General features: G+C 39.7%; 1 protein-coding gene across 5 annotated transcripts in view; it reads left to right on the top strand.

Annotated features, from left to right (window-relative positions):
* Positions 1-993: 993 nt before the first annotated feature.
* cpeb3 (cytoplasmic polyadenylation element binding protein 3) overlaps positions 994-20,201 on the top strand; it is an 88,978-nt gene continuing 69,770 nt past the window's right edge. For 2 of the 5 annotated variants that reach the window (XM_061745796.1, XM_061745795.1), the window contains exons 1-3: positions 1,163-2,352; positions 2,691-3,628; positions 15,735-15,819. In XM_061745796.1, coding sequence (XP_061601780.1) covers positions 2,241-2,352; positions 2,691-3,628; positions 15,735-15,819 — 1,135 coding nt within the window. In that variant the 5' untranslated portion in view covers positions 1,163-2,240. Of the gene's footprint in view, positions 1,105-1,162; positions 2,353-2,690; positions 3,629-15,734; positions 15,889-20,201 lie in introns of those variants that run through there. The other 3 variants (XM_061745797.1, XM_061745793.1, XM_061745794.1) reach the window with 3 other exon arrangements.

Genomic DNA, 20,201 nt, shown 5'->3' with positions numbered 1-20,201 from the left:
TTTCTCCAGGACAGGTGGTTCATCTAAAACAGTAAGCTACATGCAAAGGTCTGTTACGATTAACAATCAATCATGTAACTGCAGTTACTGGTACTTCAGATAATCTGAATAAATATCTTCATTCACCTGCATAAAACTAACCAGCCAAAATGTCACTTTCCATCATAATTCCTGTGTGTTCATGTACTCATTTCAAATAAATGATTTCCATTCTTTATATGGGATAGCTCAAATTATAAACTCATAACCTTATTGTATAATAGTTCTATAAAAGTCAACAGTGAAACACTAACAACAACTATCTGCATTGCAACTAATCATAATAAGTTTCATAATAATGACATCAGCATCTACAAACCCTGCATTTATCAAGCTTTTCACAAAAGAAAAAAAAAGGGTGAGAAAGCAGGACAAAAAAAACTCTTTATCTGCGACTGATATTCTACTTTGGATAAAAAAAAAAATCCTCTTTTTCGTGACCGTTTGACTCCAGTGACTGTTTTGTCTCTGAGGAAACGCACAACAGCACAGCTGTACGCTGCGTGATGACGTCATGACGTCAGAAACCGGAAATGTAGTTCTTATAGACACAAAACCGACTTGTATTATTTTATATTATTTTATATTTTAGGTTTTAGGGCCTATATGAGAAAATTATAAAACCTTTATGAATTAATGAGTTAGTACAAGATAAACTGGATGATCGTGGAGATAAAACTATAATGAAATACTTGCATGGAAATAAACGTTATGCGAGTGTTTTAAGTGGCTCTCTTGGTGTCAATCGTCCCCCACCTGCGGTTTTTTACTCTATTTAAGTGAATTACTTCTTATTTTAATCTTACATAGCTTTGAATCTGATAAAATCTACAGGAAAAGGGCAATTTAAGATGAGTTTTTTGCGGAGCGGCCGCTCCATCTTGAGAAAACTCCAACTCCCAGCAGCCTCCGCGGCTCCGTCCATGCGCCGCAGTCAATCAGCTGTTGAAGCAACTGCTGACTATCTCGGCACACACAAGGGTAGCTCGTTTGTCATACCCAGACCCTGACGAGGCACACAGAAAATATCCTTATTCACAGTCTCAAAAAGGTGAACGATAAAAGGTAATTCAACATTTCAAGTTGGGTAAAAAAGAGACGCGAGCTCGCAGCGTCTGCATGCGGGTTTGACGTGTGGAAGTTGGACGCATATGGATTAAAGGAAGAGACAGAGAGTGGGGGGGGATTTCATTTCATGGCAAGACAGTTTCATGAAATGTGTGTCGGATCTTGTCTCGGTCAGGGCGACTAAAAGCGGCTGCTGAGGGTCGGTTTTCTCCGGCCAGGGTTTGAGGTAAAAGGGCCTGGGAGTCGCTGCTTCTGCTGCTTTCATGACCTTGGAATCGCTGCTCCTGCAGGAGAAAACACGGATTAAACCGCTGGGATGTGTGCACTGCATGCTTTTGGCCATTAAAATTTATATTTTCTACAATTACAGTGCTACAATTAAGACCTGGCATGCAATATTGGGTGTTATTTTCATAATATTCAGAGTATTGCATCCTTTTTAATTAATTGAGGTGGCCCCTTCTCCTTTTCCAATCTTTATACTGGTTTGAAATTTAAGATATTTTTAACTAAGAGTGATTTGACGGCTGTCCTCGTCATGCAGCTGACAGAATATACTGAAACTCTGTGCAGACTGGCAGCATTCAGACGCATTATTTACATTTAAGAGCTCATTATTGAGTTAAAGATAGACACTTTGCCACTAAAATAACCCAGCTCTGTGCTTGCTTTGGCTTTTGCAAGGCGTTGTCTGCCCTAATGCTGCAGGAACAGCTCAGCCCTATGAATAGAGGACATGCACTTTTCACTGATCACCCTCTGGATTTAGAAATACTGGCACATAATGAAATATATTCAGTATTGTTCTGCCAATGCGGACTTTTACACCATAATAATAATATTCCTTTTGTGTAAATCCCATATTTATCTCCATTATTCATTCGGTTGTCTTATACACTATGCGCAAAGGAAATGATGGGTTGTGTTTTATTGTTCAAAGGTGTATATATTAAAGTTTTCCAGCTGCGTCACTCTCTGGTGCAGTAAGAAGAAATAAATGGGACAAAGTGTGCAGTTTTTTGTATTTATTTTGGAAGTGTGTGTGTGTGTGTGTGTGTGTGTGTGTGTGTAGTTCAAGGTAAGAGGTGGCTTTTCACCTTGTGAAGGACAGCTGTATTTACTGACGTATGTAAATGAATGTAGGGGAGGCGCTTGGGCAGAAAACACTGAATCAGTTTCACATTGCAGCTCTGAGTTCCTGCTGGAGAAGAGAAGGGGAAAAAACGAGACGTGGCGAAAAACCTGGTGAATATCTCGCTGCCTTTGTGGGGGATTTATGATCCAACTCCGTAGTCTCGCTGACGTGTGATTTGTTTTTTTTTATTCTTCTTTTTTCTCGGATTTAAATGGGTTACCAGAGCGTAATTCGCTTTGCAGCCGCCCCGGTCCCTGTAAAGGGCTGATTTATGGTTGCGCGTTACACCGACGCAGAGCCTACCGCGTACGCGCGCGTCGCCGCGTATCCTACGCACGTAGGCTACGGCGTCGATTTTGTTGAGTTGAGTTTGTCCACACTTCATCAGGATTTCCTTAATTCTAAGCATTATAATAATAATAACAGCAACTCCTCGTGTCTGTTCCAGCTCATCAAACCATGCAGGATGATTTATTGATGGACAAAAACCAAGCCCAGCCTCATTATCATCAGCACGAGCAAGCGGAGCCTCCTCCTCCTCCTCCTCCTCCTCCTCCTCCTCTTCATCCCTCCTCCTCCTCCTCCTCCACGCCGACTCCGTCCCCGGATCAAACTTCTTCCTCCTCCGAGTCGGAGAGCCCGTCGGCCGGCAGCAGCAGAGACAAAGCTCCCATGGAGTCTCCCATCCTGCCCGGCCTGAGCTTCCAGCAGGAGACCGGGGGCCTGGGGCCGCTGGGCGGGCCCCTGGGCGGGCCCCTGGGGGCCCCGGCCTCCCCGTTCGGGGGCTCCTGGTCCACGGGCCAGACGGAGGACAGCTTTTTCCAGGGAGTACCGTCGGTGAACGGGACCATGCTCTTCCAGAACTTCCCCCACCACGTCAACCCGGGGTTCGGGGGGAACTTCTCTCCGCAGATGGGCCCCCAGAACCAGTCCCAGAGTCAGAATCAGCAGCATCAGCAGCATCAGAATCATCAGTCCCAGAATCAGAGGAGGTCCCCCGTCAGCCCCAGCCAGGGGCCCCTGTTCCCCCCCCACAAAAGCCCCTACCAGACCATCAGTAATAAGGGCTCCCCGGCGTCCCCCTCCTCCTCCTCGGCCTGGAACAACCACCAGAACGCAGCCTGGAGCTCCGGCTCCAACCCCTGGAGCGGCCTGCAGGCCGGCCGGGACCCCCGCCGGGCCCCCCCGGGGCCCCCGGGGCCGGGGCCCCTCAACCCCATCTCCCCCATGAAGAAGCCTTACAGCACCAGCAGTGTCATCGCCCCCCCCAAGTTCCCGCGGCCCCTGGCCGGGCCCCTGGCCGGGCCCCTGCTCGGGCCCAAGCCCTGGCTGGAGGAGTCGGCGTTCAGGACCGAGAGCAACGGGAACAACTTACTGCCTTTCCAGGTAAAAAACTAAATAACTTACTGCCTTTCCAGGTAAATAATACAAAAAACTTACTGCCTTTCCAGGTAAAAAACGAAATAACTTACTGCATTTCCAGGTAAACGGGATTATTCAAGTTCAATCTTTATTGTCACATCATATCGCATTGAGAAAAAAAGTCAAAATGTTGAGAAAAAAAGTCAAAATGTTGAGGAAAAAAAGTCAAAATGTTGAGAAAAAAAGTCAAAATGTTGAGGAAAAAAAGTCAAAATGTTGAGGAAAAAAAGTCAAAATGTTGAGGAAAAAAAGTCAAAATGTTGAGAAAAAAAGTCAAAATGTTGAGGAAAAAAAGTCGAAATGTTGAGAAAAAAAGTTGAAATGTCGAGATTAATGTTGAAGTACAATTTCGAGAAAAAAGTCAAAATTTTGTGAATAAAGTTGAAATGTTTAGAAAAAAGTCGAAATAATACAATTTCGAGAAAAGAGTCGAAATGTTGAGAAAGGAGTCGAAATGTTGAGAAAAGAGTCGAAATGTTGAGAAAAAAAGTTGAAATGTTGAGAAAAGAGTCGAAATGTTGAGAAAAAAAGTCAAAATGTTGAGAAAAAAGTCGAAATGTCGAGATTAATGTTGATGTACAATTTTGAGAAAAAAGTCAAAATTTTGTGAATAAAGTTGAAGTACCGTCCAAAAAATTCCCTACGGTAAGAATTTGTCATCTTGCGGTAAAAATGATAGAAAGAAAGAAAGAAAGAAAGAAAGAAAGAAAGAAAGAAAGAAAGAGAAAGAAAGAAATGAGCCAGAAAGAAAGAAAGAGAAAGAAAGAAATGAGCCAGAAAGAAAGAAAGAAATGAGCCCGAAAGAAAGAAATGAGCCTGAAAGAAAGAAGAGAAAGAAAGAAATGAGCCTGAAAGAAAGAAAGAAAGAAAGAGAAAGAAAGAAAGAAAGAAAGAAAGAAAGAAAGAAAGAAAGAAAGAAAGAAAGAAAGAAAGAAAGAAAGAAAGAAAGAAAGAAAGAAAGAAAGAAAGAAAGAAAGAAAGAAAGAAAGAAAGAAAGAAAGATATCGCCCATCCCTACTTTGTATATATATTTATATATATGTAGCTCTAAAGTTTTGTTTAACGTGTTGTCATCATTGCCCACTAACTCTATTAAATCACTTCATAAACAGTCTAGGTTATATAATCCAGTGTAAAGTAACTTTATTATAACTGTGACTCAGACGGCGGTGTTTATTATAATAATATTATATTATAAGGCTTTTTTTGTTGGATGGTCACATAAGAGAGTATGGAATGAGAAAACTATGGAAATGTTTTCAAAGAAAAATATACCAACTAGTCGTTTAAAAGTTGCTACTCAGTTGGATTTATTAAGTGAAATAGTTTATTTTCCTGCCATGTTACACGGACATAAAAACACACACCGTGGTGTTTAAATAACAAACAACGCATTCACTGACTCCTGTAACTTTCTAATTCAGACCGACCAGACGTGGACAATCAGTCCATGCTGATTCATTATTTTTATTCATTTATTTTACATTATATATTATAATACATTAACAAATACTAAATCAAAATATCTAGAATTTGGAGAAGAATAGCTGTAAAGCGAATGAGCTGCACGGTGAAAGCAGAAATATTCGTCAGTCCCGTTAAATACAGACTTTCCCCCAAGTTAAATTCTGACAGTTTAAACACAACTCGTGGGAACTAAATCTGGCCGTTGAAAGTTACATATATCCCCATAAAATCCTAGTCTTTCCAGTTTTACAGTTGTTTTGCAGCATTGTTCAGGTGTGTTTTCCTCGTAAATGCAGCGTTCCTGACGGTCCCTGAAGGCAACACTCACGGACTGATTTGATTGGCTTGTAGTTTCTCAGTGGGCGGGGTTTAAAGTAAACGGAAAGGTAGACAATATATGTTATATATTTATGATATACACTGATTGTTTTACCACTGCAGTATGTGAACTGAAACTGATTTTTATGTTTATTTACACTCTGAGAAAACCATTATGACCATGAATGTTAACTTTATTTAGGGTCAACACATCTGAAGAGTCATTGATTATGTTGTTTTCTCTTTTAAAAGTCACTGACTTAATAAACAGTCTAGGCCAGAGGTCGGCAACCCCAAATGTTTTAGAGCCATATTGGACCAACAACACAAAAAACAAATATGTCTGGAGCCGCAAAAAATGAAAAATCTTGTAAAAGCCTTAGAATGAAGACAACACATAATGCATGTTTCTATATTAGTTATAACTGGGTCCTCGGCTGCAAATGTAGCATGTTAATGTCTTTCCACATGACCCTTTTTGTTACACGAATCTATGAAAGAGTATTAGGGTCAGGAAGGAAAAAAATCTAAATAATATGTTAGCGGAGGAAGATTTTTTTTTTTCATTATGCACTTTGAGGAAAAAGTCAAAATGTCGAGGAAAAAAGTCAAAATGTCGAGGAAAAAGTCAAAATGTCGAGGAAAAAAGTCAAAATGTCGAGGAAAAAAGTCAAAATGTCGAGGAAAAAAAAGTCAAAATGTCGAGGAAAAAAAAGTCAAAATGTCGAGAGGAAAAAAGTCAAAATGTCGAGAGGAAAAAAGTCAAAATGTCGAGAGGAAAAAAGTCAAAATGTCGAGAGGAAAAAAGTCAAAATGTCGAGAGGAAAAAAGTCAAAATGTCGGGAAAAAAAAATTCTAAATGCCGAGACAAAAAGTCAAAAATGTCGATAGGAAAAAAGTCAAAAATGTCGAGAGGAAAAAAGTCAAAATGTCGAGAGGAAAAAAGTCAAAATGTCGAGAGGAAAAAAGTCAAAATGTCGAGAAAAAAAAATTCTAAATGCCGAGACAAAAAGTCAAAATGTCGAGACAAAAAGTCAAAAATGTCGAGAAAAAAAAAGTCAAAATGTTGACTTTATTCTTGAAATTGTATTTCAACATTAATCTCGACATTTCAACTATTTTTTCTACATATTTACTTTTTTCTCGAAGTGCACAATAAAAAAAAATCTTCCCCTCAAATATTTTTTCTCCTGCATGGCCCTGATACTCTTCCGTACAAATCTTCGTTAACAGAAATGTTGAAATGTAATATTTATTCTACACATTTTTACAGCATTGGAAAACGTTCAGAATGTTTGTGTCATGTTAGTCCTCCTACAGAAACCATGTTAAAACCGAAAATATATTTCCCTCCCACATCTATTTCCATTTTCACACTTTTTTTAAAAAGCTCCAGGAGCCACTGGGGCGGTGTTTATTATAATAATATAATATTATAAAGCTTTTTTTTTTGGATGATCGAGTAAGAAAGTGAATCTCTGTAAATGTTTTGTTGTTTTTTTTTAACTAACAAGCATTGGGGTTTATTAAAACTATTTCTTGTAAAAGACCGTCGGAAACATCTTCTTAGTGCTCTGGCCGAGCGGAGAGATGACAGAAATAAACCGCAGTGATATTCATGCCGGTCACGTGCTCGTCCTAAGTTTAGCTGCTGCCTGACAAACGCAGAAAAGTGAAGCCAACTGGAAACTGGAGACTAATAAAAACCAGCTCTGTTTACCCAGTACAGGGGGAGAAAACCTCGTCAAAATGTGAACCTGTTACCAGCAGTAAAAAAGAATCAGGGGGGATGGTGGATTTTATCACATGGGGACAGATAATTTGTGCTGATTACAAATAATATAAAATATTACAAATAATAGCAGTGACCAAAACACCTGCAGAAATACTGCAGGAATGACATAGCAGCAGTTAAATGCAGCCTTCTGTAAGCTTTAAATATCCACTGGGCTTACATCAAATACATCAAAACACAACAATAAAAAACACTTTTCTGAACTTATCAATATGACTCTGTCCTTCACAGGATAAGTAAAATGGATCACTGCAAAAACTCACAATCTTAACAAGAATATTTGTCTTATTTCTAGTTAAAATGTCTCATTTTAGTAAAAAAAAATCTCATTACACTTAAAACAAGACTCATCACTGGAAATAACAACAATTTTCACCTGTTTCAAGTAGATTTTCACTTGAAATAAGTAGAAAAATCTGCCAGTGGAACAAGATTTTTTTGCTTGTAATAAGAAGATAAATCTTGTCCCACTGGCAGATTTTTCTACTTATTTCAAGTGAAAATTTACTTGAAACAGGTGAAAATTGTCAAATAAGTTATTTTTCTGGTGTTATTTTTCTGGTGATGACTCTAAATGTTGAAATAGCAGTAAAACGACATTAATTGATGAAATGACATAAGGGATGGAAAGGGGGGGTGGCAGTTTTACAGGGGGGATGATTTGGACCGTTTTTATTTCAGGGGGGGATGATTTTGACCGTTTTTATTTCAGGAGGGGATGCCACCCCCCTTCATCCCCCTCAACTCCAGTACTGTTACTTCAGAGAGGAATAAATGTGCAGACAAAACTCAACTCGGGGTGAAACTGCAGAAATCTTCACACTTACAGACTGTGAAGGGAGAGTTGTGTGCATTTGTCATTTTAGTTTTCTCCAGCCCCTTTATTGCCCGTTTTTCCTCCGGCTGGGGGTTTGTGATCTGTGTTCCGTTGGCCTGGATATCTGAGTTATCACCAGGAGACGAGGTCAGGGAGACACATGCCCTGCAGGACGGGCTGTGTGTCGAAGGCAAACACAGGACATGAAGTCCAACAGTTTCCACTCCTGTGTGGTCTGTTGCTCCAGATCAAACATTAGGAGAAACAGGACTTACGTGTAGGTTGTTGACAGCATTTATTCAGCTGTTAACTTTCTGACTGAAACAACAAATTGCTGGCTATTTAACTTGGGTATTGTTATATATATGTATATATTGCTAAATTTAGTTTTCTTGATATCACAGATATACAGGTGCACAACTGCCAAGTTTTGGCTTTCATTTACACTGGAGTTGTAATATTTAAACAACAAAGCAGGTTATCAAGAACCAACTAATAGATTATTCATAAATTCAAATGTGGTTAAATTCAGAGATTTAGTGGACCATAAAACAGCGCAATTTATGTTTAAAATCAACAATAAAACACTTCCTGACAGCATTCAGCAGCTTTTCAAAAGCAGAGTTAATTCAATTCAATTCAATTTTATTTATATAGCGTCTAATACAACAGTTGTCTCTAGACGCTTTCCAGAGACCCAGAACATAAACCCCCGAGCAATTATTACATAAACAATGGCAGGTAAAAACTACCCTAGTGGGAGAAAAACCTTAAGCCAAACAGTGGCAAGGAAAAACTCCCCTTTAGGAGGAAGAAACCTTGAGCAGGACCTGGATCATAAGGGGGACCCTCCTGCCGAAGGCCAGACTGGGAGTCGGGGACGTCAGCAGCACAGCAGGCAGGTGGAAGCAGCAGCTCCCAAGGCTCCGGCCTGCAAACATGCACAGTTAGCCAATATGAACTCAGGGGAACATTTATGTTATGAAAAACAAAGCTTATAAGCTTATACAAATACTTTATGCAATGATATTTATTAATGACATTGCACTAGTTATAAAAGCTAAATTTTTTTGTGAAAAGGGTGTCATAAGCTTAGGCTTCAGTCTGCACCTTTTGGTACTTGGTGATTAGCTAGAATTGCATAGTGATTGTGTGTGTGTGTGTGTGTGTGTGTGTGTATATATTTATATATATATATATATATATGTGTGTGTGTGTGTGTGTGTGTGTGTGTGTGTGTGTGTATTCCAAAAATAATGTTTTTGTGTATGGCACCGACGAATTGCACCTGTACTGGGAATTGAAAGGACCAATAAACTAAACTATTTGGTAGCATACACCCTTCAAGATCAGATATGTATACAACAAATAAATAGTCTAACAATATCTCTCAAAGGAGCCACTGGTGTCTCAACTCCACCCAAAACTGCAGGCCGAGTCTCCCGGGGCTGTAGAGTCTCTGGCAGAGCAACGGCGTCTTCCTGTGGCATCACGAGGGTCGCACTCGTCCCACGGCATCACGAGGGAGGAAGGATGGAAGGGAGGAAATGAGCAAGAAAGAAAGAAAGAAAGAAAGAAAGAAAGAAAGAAAGAAAGAAAGAAATTTCAATTTAATTGGTGTAGTTTATTAGTATTTAGTATCTTTTAGAGCAGTGTTTTGGCTCCAAAGACTGAATGTGGTGATAGATTTATAGTTACAAAGACGGAGTTGAATTGATTTTTTTTTTTATCGTCATTTTTATCGTTATTGGGATAAATGCCAGTAATTTTCGTGATACATTTTTTAGTCCATACCGCCCATCCCTACTAGGGCCGCCCTCGTCCCGTGGCATCACTCGTCCCGCCGGTGACAAGTGTTCTCTCTGTCATTGTTCGGATCTCTGATATTGTTCCCCGGGCAGGAACGTCCCGTCCCGTGTGCTCTTGACACCTGCTCGTGCTCGCACTCGCCCGCCGCCGGCTCAAAGGCCCAGGGGGACGAGGAATGTGCGGAATTCAACTTAACGCGTCGGTGACGAGCTCGCGACGATGCAGAAGTCACACCGGCCTCTCGGAATCTGCCCCATCTGAAAACATGTAAATGCCAGTGGTTATGCGGTCGTCTGTGATTGGGATCAGAGCAGGAGGGAGAGGAGGTTTCAGGCTGATCTGGCAGTCAAATGCTGTCTGACGTTCACGCAAAGCAGCAGAAGTTTTAACAGCGTAACCAATGATTTACATGAGGGACTCGATGTGGTTAACTCTGACTTTATTCCCCATTCAAACTCAATATTTCAGGGTGTCAATGCTGCATGTTTTCATATTTCTACTTACTTATTAGGGCCCGAGCACTTACAGTGCGAAGGCCCTATTGAATCTGTAGGATTTTTTTTTTTATTCTTTCTTCTGATGAAAGGAGGGCCTTTTGCCCCCCCTAAACGTGCCCAAAAAGTCACCAAATCTTTCACCAAGCCAGGCCTGGTGATAAATGTGATATTTAATGGTTTGCATTAATGGGCGTGGCCTAAAGGCTCAACAGCGCCCCCTAAAAAACTTTGTGCCTCAAGCCCCACAATACGGTTTGACGTACATGAACAAAAATATCTACACACCTGTATCATGTCACAACTTAAAGAAAAGTCTCTTGGCGTCATGGCCGAAACCGAACAGGAAGTCGGACATTTTGAATTAATCGTGTAATTTTGGCGCAATTTATGCCATTCTTTCAGCGGTTAATGCGGCCCGAACTGTAACGTGCACCCAGGTGTGTTATACATCAAAATGTGCGTCTCCATCCTGTAACGACGCACATTACTTTTCTCAGTCAAAAGCGTTACCGTGGCGATGCTAGACGCCAAAAAGGGCACCCCCCCTTCATCTGGTTGGTCCATATTTGATAGTTGCTACTTTCTGCCATAACTTTTGAATGGTTTGATATAGAGAGTCGTGGGTGGTTTCATCTAAATGTCCAGTTCTGAAGAATCTACATCAAGTCATACAAGCTTCCACTGCAGCCTGAACGTTACAAGGGTGGAGGGCAGGGCGTGCAGCTTTAATTCTTTTTCATCTTGATTTCCTCTCATATCTTGTTTTTGTGTGTCACGAGGAAAGAGGAGCCGTGTTGTCAACGGCACGGATGAACTTGAACCTGAATTCCTCACTCTAGTAACTTATCTGATTGTTTTCAAGAGCAAAGTCTGCGTGCGATTATCCATGAGTCCCGCGACCCCTTGCCCTCCGCCGCTGCTCGTGTGTGAGAGGTGGAAGAGGAGGAGGAAAGTGAAAGCTCAGCGTTTCAAGTGTTTACCGTTTGTACCAAGTGGGCAGATTTTTATCTGTGCGGCGCTGCCGGGTCCAGAATAGGGGGAATAACGCTTTTTGAAGGCTCAGCCGAACGGGCAACAAAAGCCGTGGTGAGCAGACAATGTGGCCCCAGCCCGGATCAGCGGACACAGGCCAAAGCTGCCAGGGCCGCGGCCCCGGGCCGGAGAGGTGAAACGCTCCGGCCTCACCTCTGGCACACATGTCCTTCTCAGCCCTTCTTTCATTCATTTACTCATTCATTCATACACAATTTAACCAGCCACGAGAGGTTTTAACCTGTCTGTAGTAGGGATGCAAATTATCGATTATGTCATTAATTGATAGTTGATAACCTTATCGATCGGTCATCGATTAGTTGATAAGTGGCGTTTTTCCCCCATCTGAGATACAAACATAATTTTTTTTGCTTATATAAAATACAAAGGACATTTTAATGTATTCCTTAATCAAATATTTATTTGATACAAAAGTAACAAAAAGACATTTTTGTACCACAAGGAATATAATATAAAGTGCACTTCAAGGCTATTAGTAGTAGCAGCAGCCATAATAGTGTCATTTGTGTCAAGCAAATTTTAAGTTCTAGTTACGTTTTAAGTTAGAGTTTTGGCAGTGTTCAAAATAAAATGATGAGACCTGCTGTATTGGAGCACATTTTCTTTTAGTTAAAACTGTAGCGCGGACAGATGTTTAGAGAAACCTATGTATGTACCGGGTGAAGCCTGATTTATGGTTCCGCGTTACAACAACGCAGAGCCGCCACCGTAGGCTACGGCGGCGGCTCTGCGTCGATTTAAGGCGGAACCTTCAGGCTTTAGGGGAACATATCGGTGGATTAAAAATAAAAGTTAAGCACTGAGCTACATGTGTCTCCCGTCTGGGCCATTGCAGACTCATTGCCTGAGCAAGATGTTACTAAAACCAAACATATCCGCCGTCTCTTTCTTCTTTATGTGCGCGGCGCAGCGAGTTGTGTCGCATTAAATGTGGTCCGGGCGTAATACCAGCTGGTGAAATTAAACGAAAAAAATAAATAAATAAATAAATAGATTAATTGTAATCCTTAATTTTAATCGGGTAATTTCATAACGGCAATTAATCGAAAATGGATTAATTTTTAACATCCCTAGTCTGTAGGGCTGGGGATCCATTCAAACGTCAAGAATCGCTTCAATTCCGATTCTTAAGATTCAGAATCGATTATCAAGATTTGATCCGATTCCGATATCGATTTGGGTTAGTTTTATTAAAACAGTTTTTTGAGCTGTTGCATGAATTATATGACTGTGTAGTTATGCAACATATTAATACTAGTATTACATTTTACTTGTATAGCGTCTAATACAACAGTTGTCTCTAGACGCTTTCCAGAGACCAGAACATGAACATAAACCCCCGAGCAATTATTACATAAACACTGGCAGGTAAAAACTCCCCTAGTGGGAGAAAAGCCTTAAGCCAAACAGTGGCAAGGAAAACTCCCCTTTAGGAGGGAAGAGGCAGGTGGAAGCAGCAGCGGGATGACCAGAGGGGCGGGCACAGGCCAGCTCCCGAAGCTCCGGCCTGCAAACATGCACAAAAAAGAAAAAGGGGGGCCAGCACAAGAAACTACAGGAGCGATGGACAAAAATGATGGCGATGAGATACTTATAATAAATAAAAATGGAGAAGAGAGGAAGGGAAGAGGAGAGGAAAAGAAGGGTGAGAGGCACCGCCCAGCGGATCATGTCGGTGCCCCCCTGCAGCATAAGCCTATAGCAGCATATCTACCGCGAAGCTATATTTGAGACTAACTATTATAGTCTTGTTCTATAGCTGCAACTATGACTACTGACTAACACACTAGAGTTTACACTACCTAGAGATTTACCAACACCAGCTAGAGGTTTACTAAACATTAACTATAGGCTTTACTAAACAGAAATGTTTTAAGTTTAGTTTTAAAGGTGGAGGTGGTGTCAGCCTCCTTAACCCAGATTGGAAGTTGGTTCCATAGTAGTGGTGCCTGATAGCAGAACGCCCGCCCTCCAAATCTACATTTAGATACTCTAGGAACTACGAGTAAACCTGCACTCTGAGAGCGGAGAGCTTTGCCAGGAACATAAGGCACAATCAGGTCTTGCAAATACTGCGGAGCTAAGCCGTTTTGGGCTATTTAAAGGCAAAAACATGGCACTAGTTATTCTGGTGTCCAACAAAATATTCTTTTTATGGGCATAAACAAAAAAAATACCAAAAGTTTTAATATAATGATGAAAACAAATCGATCTTTAGACATACGAATCGATTTTTAAGAATTAATATGAGAATGTGTTGGATTTGGTGCACTGTTCAGCCCTCAAACCTCAGACCTCAGACCGGTCCAACGACACCGGCGGACACAGATAAAACCCACCGGCGCCTTTCGCCAGCTGCAGGTTGCCGTGGAAACGCTCCAGAGCACCGGTATCAGCTGGAGCTGAGCTCTAAACAAAATGCAAAGCTCTCCAAACGTCTGTGCATGATCCTCAATAATCCTCCTCTGATTATATCTAAGACATTTTAGAAGTTTCATTTTATGAAACCATATTCAACATTTGAGGCCTTTTGTTGGACCTTTTTATTCATGTATAATAATTTTCTCTTCAGTGTAAACCTCAGAAATGGTAGATAAAGGATAAATGCTGTTAATTATAGGACGACGAGTAACGTGTTGTAGTATTGCTTTGAATGAAAACGCTGAATCCTCTTCTCTTGACCTGATGTGGAGACGAGAGACACAAAAACAAGATATGAGAGGAAATCAAGATAAAAAGAAAAGCCGTGACAGTTTTGATACCAAATCCCTGCAGGAACAAGTTACTGATGAACAGGGTCACAGTTTGCAGTGACGTTTCCGTTTAATGCAGTCGACAAACTGCAGCCCCTGAATCGTCCTCAGATAGCCCGGCTGGAGACGTACGAGTCCGCTCCTCCTCCTCTCCTTCTCTCCTCCAGTCTGCAAAAAGATTCATATCTATTTCCATCCCGCCGTGTTTACCGTCATCCCCGGGGCTTACGCATACTTTCTATTTTTAGCCCAGGAATCTAGGTCCTTAATTTATACTGGCCCAGTTGGCCCAGAATACAAGCTGTGTTTTTGCAAATACTGTGAGCCTGATCTGCCCTTGAGCAAGGCAGCCGGCCGTCAGAACCGCAGCGGCGAGGCTTAGTGAGTTAGTGCTTGTTGTTTTTACACCAGAGCTTTTTCATAACTGCTTCCAGTATTTTGTTGAGACTGAAAAGAACATTGTGTTTATTTGGGGTCAACAGTTGACGATGTTTAGTCTTTACACAATTTAAAAGTCTCTGACACTGATAAGGACGACGTCGGGTATTAATAACCAGATCTGGTAGAGGAGCCAAAAAGTACTTTTACTCAAGTAAAAGTACTGTTACTTCAGAATACTATGACTCAAGTAGAAGTAAAAAATAGTCATCCAAATAATTACTTGAGTAAAAGTAAAAAAGTACTTGGTGAACAAACTACTCAAGTACTGAGTAACTGTTGAGTAACGTCTGATTAATTTTTTTAACACAACCATTCAAACAGACAAAAGTACAAAACAATCATCTTCAGGCAAATTAAATCAATAAAATAATAAAATAAATTAAAATTAATAAAAAATAAATAATAGTTTAAACTAAAATAATCTTTTTTTTTAATACATATTTTTTTATTAGGGGGTAAGGCACAGTAGAACAGGAATAAAAAAAGATATACAGTCTACCTCCTAGGATTTTTTTTTTTTTTTGATTCAAGAACAGAACAAACATTCAACGAAAATAATGACAAATAAATGAAAATTATTTTAAGAAAATTAAAATAATCTTACAGTAAATTCAAGTACTTATAAAATAAAGAATAAAAAAAAAAGATAAAATTAAGCACAAAATGTCCAGCCTTTGTACTTTTCTTTTTTAACCAGGCAGAACTAGAACAAACATGAACTCATAGAAACTCTGTGTGTTTGAGTCTGTGTAAATGTGACAAAACATGCAAAAACAAACATTTTTCCCAAAGAATCACCCAGTGATGTCATGAGATTGACGCGTACGCGGATAAAAGAAAAGTAACAGCTCAACGTAGCCTAATGTAGCGGAGTAAGAGGAACAGTTTCTCCTTCACAAATCTACTCAAGTAAAAGTAAAAAGTACAGTGATTCAAAACTACTCCTAAAAGTACAACATTTCCCAAAACTTACTCAAGTAAATGTAACGGAGTAAATGTAACTCGTTACTACCACCTCTGTTAATTTCATAGATTTTTCTGGGCGGCAGGACTCCGTCGTGTGTTTTGTGGCTCTAAAGACTCTAAACCCCAACCTTCTCCCTGTTTTGCTGTGTTTCAGGACCGGAATCGGCCCTTTGACGCTTTTAGCTTGCACTCTTTGGAGAATTCCTTAATGGATATGATAAGGACTGACCATGACAAAGGTAAAGCACACCCTGCCGGTGGCCCACCCATGACTATCGCTGATATTATATGGAGGAATCATTTTGCAGGTTAGGAATATTCATTCGTCCATGCTTTACCGTATTAACGCTGCTTTTCTTTGCTTTTACTTTCCTTAATTTTCTTTGTCGTTGCTTATGGAAGAGTATCAGGGCCAGGCGAGAGAAAAAACATTTGAGAGTGGAAGGTTTTTTTTATTGTGCACTTCGAGAAAAAAGACAAAATGTCGAGAAAAAAGTCAAAATGTCGAGATTAATGTTGAAATACAATTTCGAGAAAAAAGTCGAAATTTCGTGAATATATTTTTTCTCGACATTTCGACTTTTTTCTCTCGACATTTTGACTTTTTTTCTACTTTTTTCTCAACATTTTGACTTTATTCACGAAATTTTGAATTTTTTCTCTAAATTTTGACTTTTTTCTCGACTAACTTTTTTCTCGAAGTGCATAATGAAAAAAAAATCTTCCTCTAAAATATTATTTTTAATTTTCTCCTGCCCCCTAATACTCTTCCGTCTTTGCTTCATGTGCTGTCTTTGGTTTTCTCTCCATCAGTCCAGTTTGGATCATCTTGTTATGTTTGAATCTGAATTCAGCTATTAACACTGAACTTTACCTCCTTTCTAAACCTTTGGTTGTGTGTGTGTGTGTGTGTGTGTGTGTGTGTGTGTGTGTGTGTGTGTGTGTGTGTGTGTGTGTGTGTGTGTGTGTGTGTGTGTGTGTGTGTGTGTGTGTGTGTGTGTGTGTGTGTGTGTGTGTGTGTGTGTGTGTGTGTGTGTGTGTGTGTGTGTGTGTGTGTGTGTGTGTGTGTGTGTGTGTGTGCTCAACGGACTAAATCAGCTTTACGCTGCAGTGACTTGGCCTTGGGTGTAATTTGCATTTCCTTTATTGTATATTTGTTTGTTTTGCTTTCAGAATCACTGAGTCCAGTCACAATGTCACATAACTTGGCTTTCCTCTCGTTCTCCTGTTTTCGTCTAAGCTTATTAGTCTTTGTTTTATATCTAAAATGCCACCAACCTTTCAGTGACGGATTAAAATTAGGTTTACATGCTAGATCAGGGGACGGCAACCCAAAATGTATTGGACCAAAAACACAAAAAATAAATATGTCTGGAGCCGCAAAAAATGAAAAGTCTTGTATCAGCCTTAGAATGAAGACAACACATGCTGCATGTTTCTATATTAGTTAGAACTGGAGAAAGATTTTTTTTTCATTATGCACTTCGAGAAAAAAGTTGAAATGTCGAGAAAAAAGCAAAAAAATGTCAAGAAAAAAGTAAAAATGGCGAGAAAAAAGTCGAAATGTTGAGAAAAAAGCAAAAAATGTCAAGAAAAAAGTCGAAATGTCGAGAAAAAAGTCGAAATGTCGAGAAAAAAGTAAAATGTTGTGAAAAAAAAGTTGAAATGTCAAGAAAAAAGTAAAAATGGTGAGAAAAAAGTCGAAATGTTGAGAAAAAGTGCAAAAAATGTCAAGAAAAAAGTCGAAATGTCGAGAAAAAAGTCGAAATGTCGAGAAAAAAGTAAAATGTTGCGAAAAAAAAAGTTGAAATGTCAAGAAAAAAAAGTCGAAACTTCAAGAAAAGTGGAAATGTTGAGAAAAGGAAAAAGAGAAGAAAAAAAGGTCAAACATTTTTGAAAAAGCTCCAGGAGCCACTAGGGCGGCCACGGGTTGCCGAGCCCTGATCTAGATTGTGCTGTTAAATGTTCACAATACCCTTTTTTTTCTGAATAAACCAATATAAACGAACATTTGAACTCATCCCACACGGATCTTTAAACCAGCTCAGATCAGTTTCTCCGCTGCTTCGATGCCGGAGCAGAAACGCAGATTAGGCAGAAGAAACGTTGTGCCGTCTTATCTCTAAGGGAAAACATACAAAGTTGGAGTCTTGTCTTCGTGGCCTTTTAAGGCCGTCCTATGTGTATGTTTGCCTTCTAAGTCAATATTTTTGCAGCTCTGGTCACGTGCCGGTTGTAAAAAACCAAAAAAACTCTGTCTCCCAGTTGGGGCCTGGTCAGGTGGAGTGTGAGGTTTTGTTTTGCTCTTCTGGCCTCCCACACATGTCCTTCTCAGCCATTCATTCATTCATTTACTCATTCATTCATACACAATTTAACCAGACACGAGAGGTTTGAACCTGTGCAGGGCTGGGGGTCGATTCAAACGTCAAGAATCGCTTCCGATTCTTAAGATTCAGAATCGATTATCAAGATTTGATTCGATTCGAAAACAGTTTTTTGAGCTGTTGCATGAATTATATGACTGTAGTTCTGCAACATATTAATACTAGTATTATATTGAGATTCAACAGCAAGTATTGCAGCTAATGATGCTGTAAGGACCAATCAGCTCCCAGAATGCTGATAGAACTGAAGAACAGAAACATCGTGGGGCAGAATTATCAAACAAACGCTTTTATTTTTCCCACTTTCCGTTTTAATTCTTTCCATTTTTGGTCTATTTCGGTTTTTAATTTTTGAGAATTTGGTTTTTAGAATTTTATGCAAATGTAACCCCAAGACAATATATAAATTAATGAAATATAGACAATATTTGCAATTATAACTGAAAACTTTAATGTTTTCAAACCTTATAAACATATTTAAAGGCAAAAACATGGCACCAGTTATTATCGTGTCCAACAAAACCTTCCTTTTTTGGGCATAAAGAAAAAAATACCAAAAGTTGCAATGTAATGATGAAAAAAAAAAAATCTTTAGACATAGGAATCGATTTTTAGAAATGAATATGAGAATCGATTTAGAAACGTGTGTCGTCTTATCTCTCGGGGAAAACATACAAAGTTGGAGTCTTGTCTTCGTGGCCTTTTAAGGCCGTCCTATGTGAGCTCTAAGTCAATATTTCTGCAGCTCTGGTCACGTGCCGGTTGTAAAAAAAACTCCCAGTCGGGGCCTGGTCAGGTGTGAGGGTGAGGTTTGTTTTGCTCTTTTAGCCTCCCATCTTAACAATGGAAAGATTTTTGGTAAAACAATGAGCAGAGCGTGCCGTCCTCCCGTTGCACCGGGTCTGTTTTTCCCATCGTTGTTCCGAGCATCCATTGTTGCAGCGTCGTGATCGGCGTAGCTGCAATCAGCCGGGGGGAAGGGGTGTGACGTCCTGCAGGGCTGCAGGGTTTCCCTCGCGGGTGTTTGTCCAGCAGAGATGTGAGAAAGTCGGGGAGGGGAAGAGCGTTCCTGGCGTTCTTTAGTCTGCTGTCGTCACTGGTCCGGGTTGGGCTGCAGAACCTTCCCCTGTCAGCGTTACCTGTTCTCTGGAACACGCCTGGAGCTTTAGAATTTAGAATGTTATTAAAGGATCGCCCCTTGAGATGTAACATCTCATTTTCAAGGTTGTCCCAAGAAAACAACATTACAATAAATCACATTACAGTACAGACACTGACTACGTTTACAGCTTAAGAAAACTCAAATATCCTATCTCAAAAAATTAGAATATTCTGGGAATCTTAATCTTAAATTGTAAGCCATAATCAGCAATAATAAAATAATAAAAGGCTTGCAATATTTCAGTTAATTTGTAATGAATCCAGAATGTATGACATTTTTGTTTTTTTAATTGCATTACAGAAAATAAAGAACTTTATCACAATATTCTAATTTTCTGAGACAGTCCTGTAGAGAATGTACCTTGATATCTGATAAATAGACAAAGAAATAATAATAATGAGGTGCATGTTGTAGTAATTATTAAAGGAAAGAAAGAAAATGTTCATAATATGTTAAAATAAAAGGTCTTCTTTTACACCCATTTGTACCAATACTTGTCAAATTTATCTGAGTCTGAGAGAAAATGGCAGCTTTTCCATGACAAACATCCCCTTTACAGCCATTGCCTTGTTATTGTTTTAATGGAAGCTGCTAGTAATATTTTAAGGAGGTATTTAGTATATTTGTCTGAGGTATTTAATTTAGTTGGTATATTTCCCAGATATATTGTACAGAAATTATGTTCACGTCACGCGACTGTAACTGTCAAAAGCTGCATTTAATGCAACATAACGCATCAGGGCCGTCCACACATGCTGACGAGTTAAATGCCACTCAGTTAAATAAATTAAATAAATTATAAGTTTGCATGTTGAGCTGAAAAGATGAGCTCAGGTTTGTTGAACATAAACTCAATTTTCCACGTTGTTTTACTTCTTTATTAAATCAAACTAAACTAGTTTTGGAAAAAAATGACTGATCTGATATTTAGCTTGTTTTCTGATCTGTATTACATGATTTATTTGATGAATATCAGCAGTTCAGAACGGACACGTTCTCCTGTTCTGCCGTCAGGGTTACCATGGTAACGGAGTAAATGTGAGGTGCAGATGAAAGCCTGTAGCTCAGCGGG

The sequence above is a fragment of the Cololabis saira genome, chromosome 17, assembly GCF_033807715.1.
Source record: "Cololabis saira isolate AMF1-May2022 chromosome 17, fColSai1.1, whole genome shotgun sequence".
NCBI classification, from domain to species: Eukaryota; Metazoa; Chordata; class Actinopteri; order Beloniformes; family Belonidae; genus Cololabis; species Cololabis saira.
The sequence above is the reverse complement of the archived record's forward strand: the minus strand, read 5'-3'. Positions and strand labels throughout refer to the sequence as shown.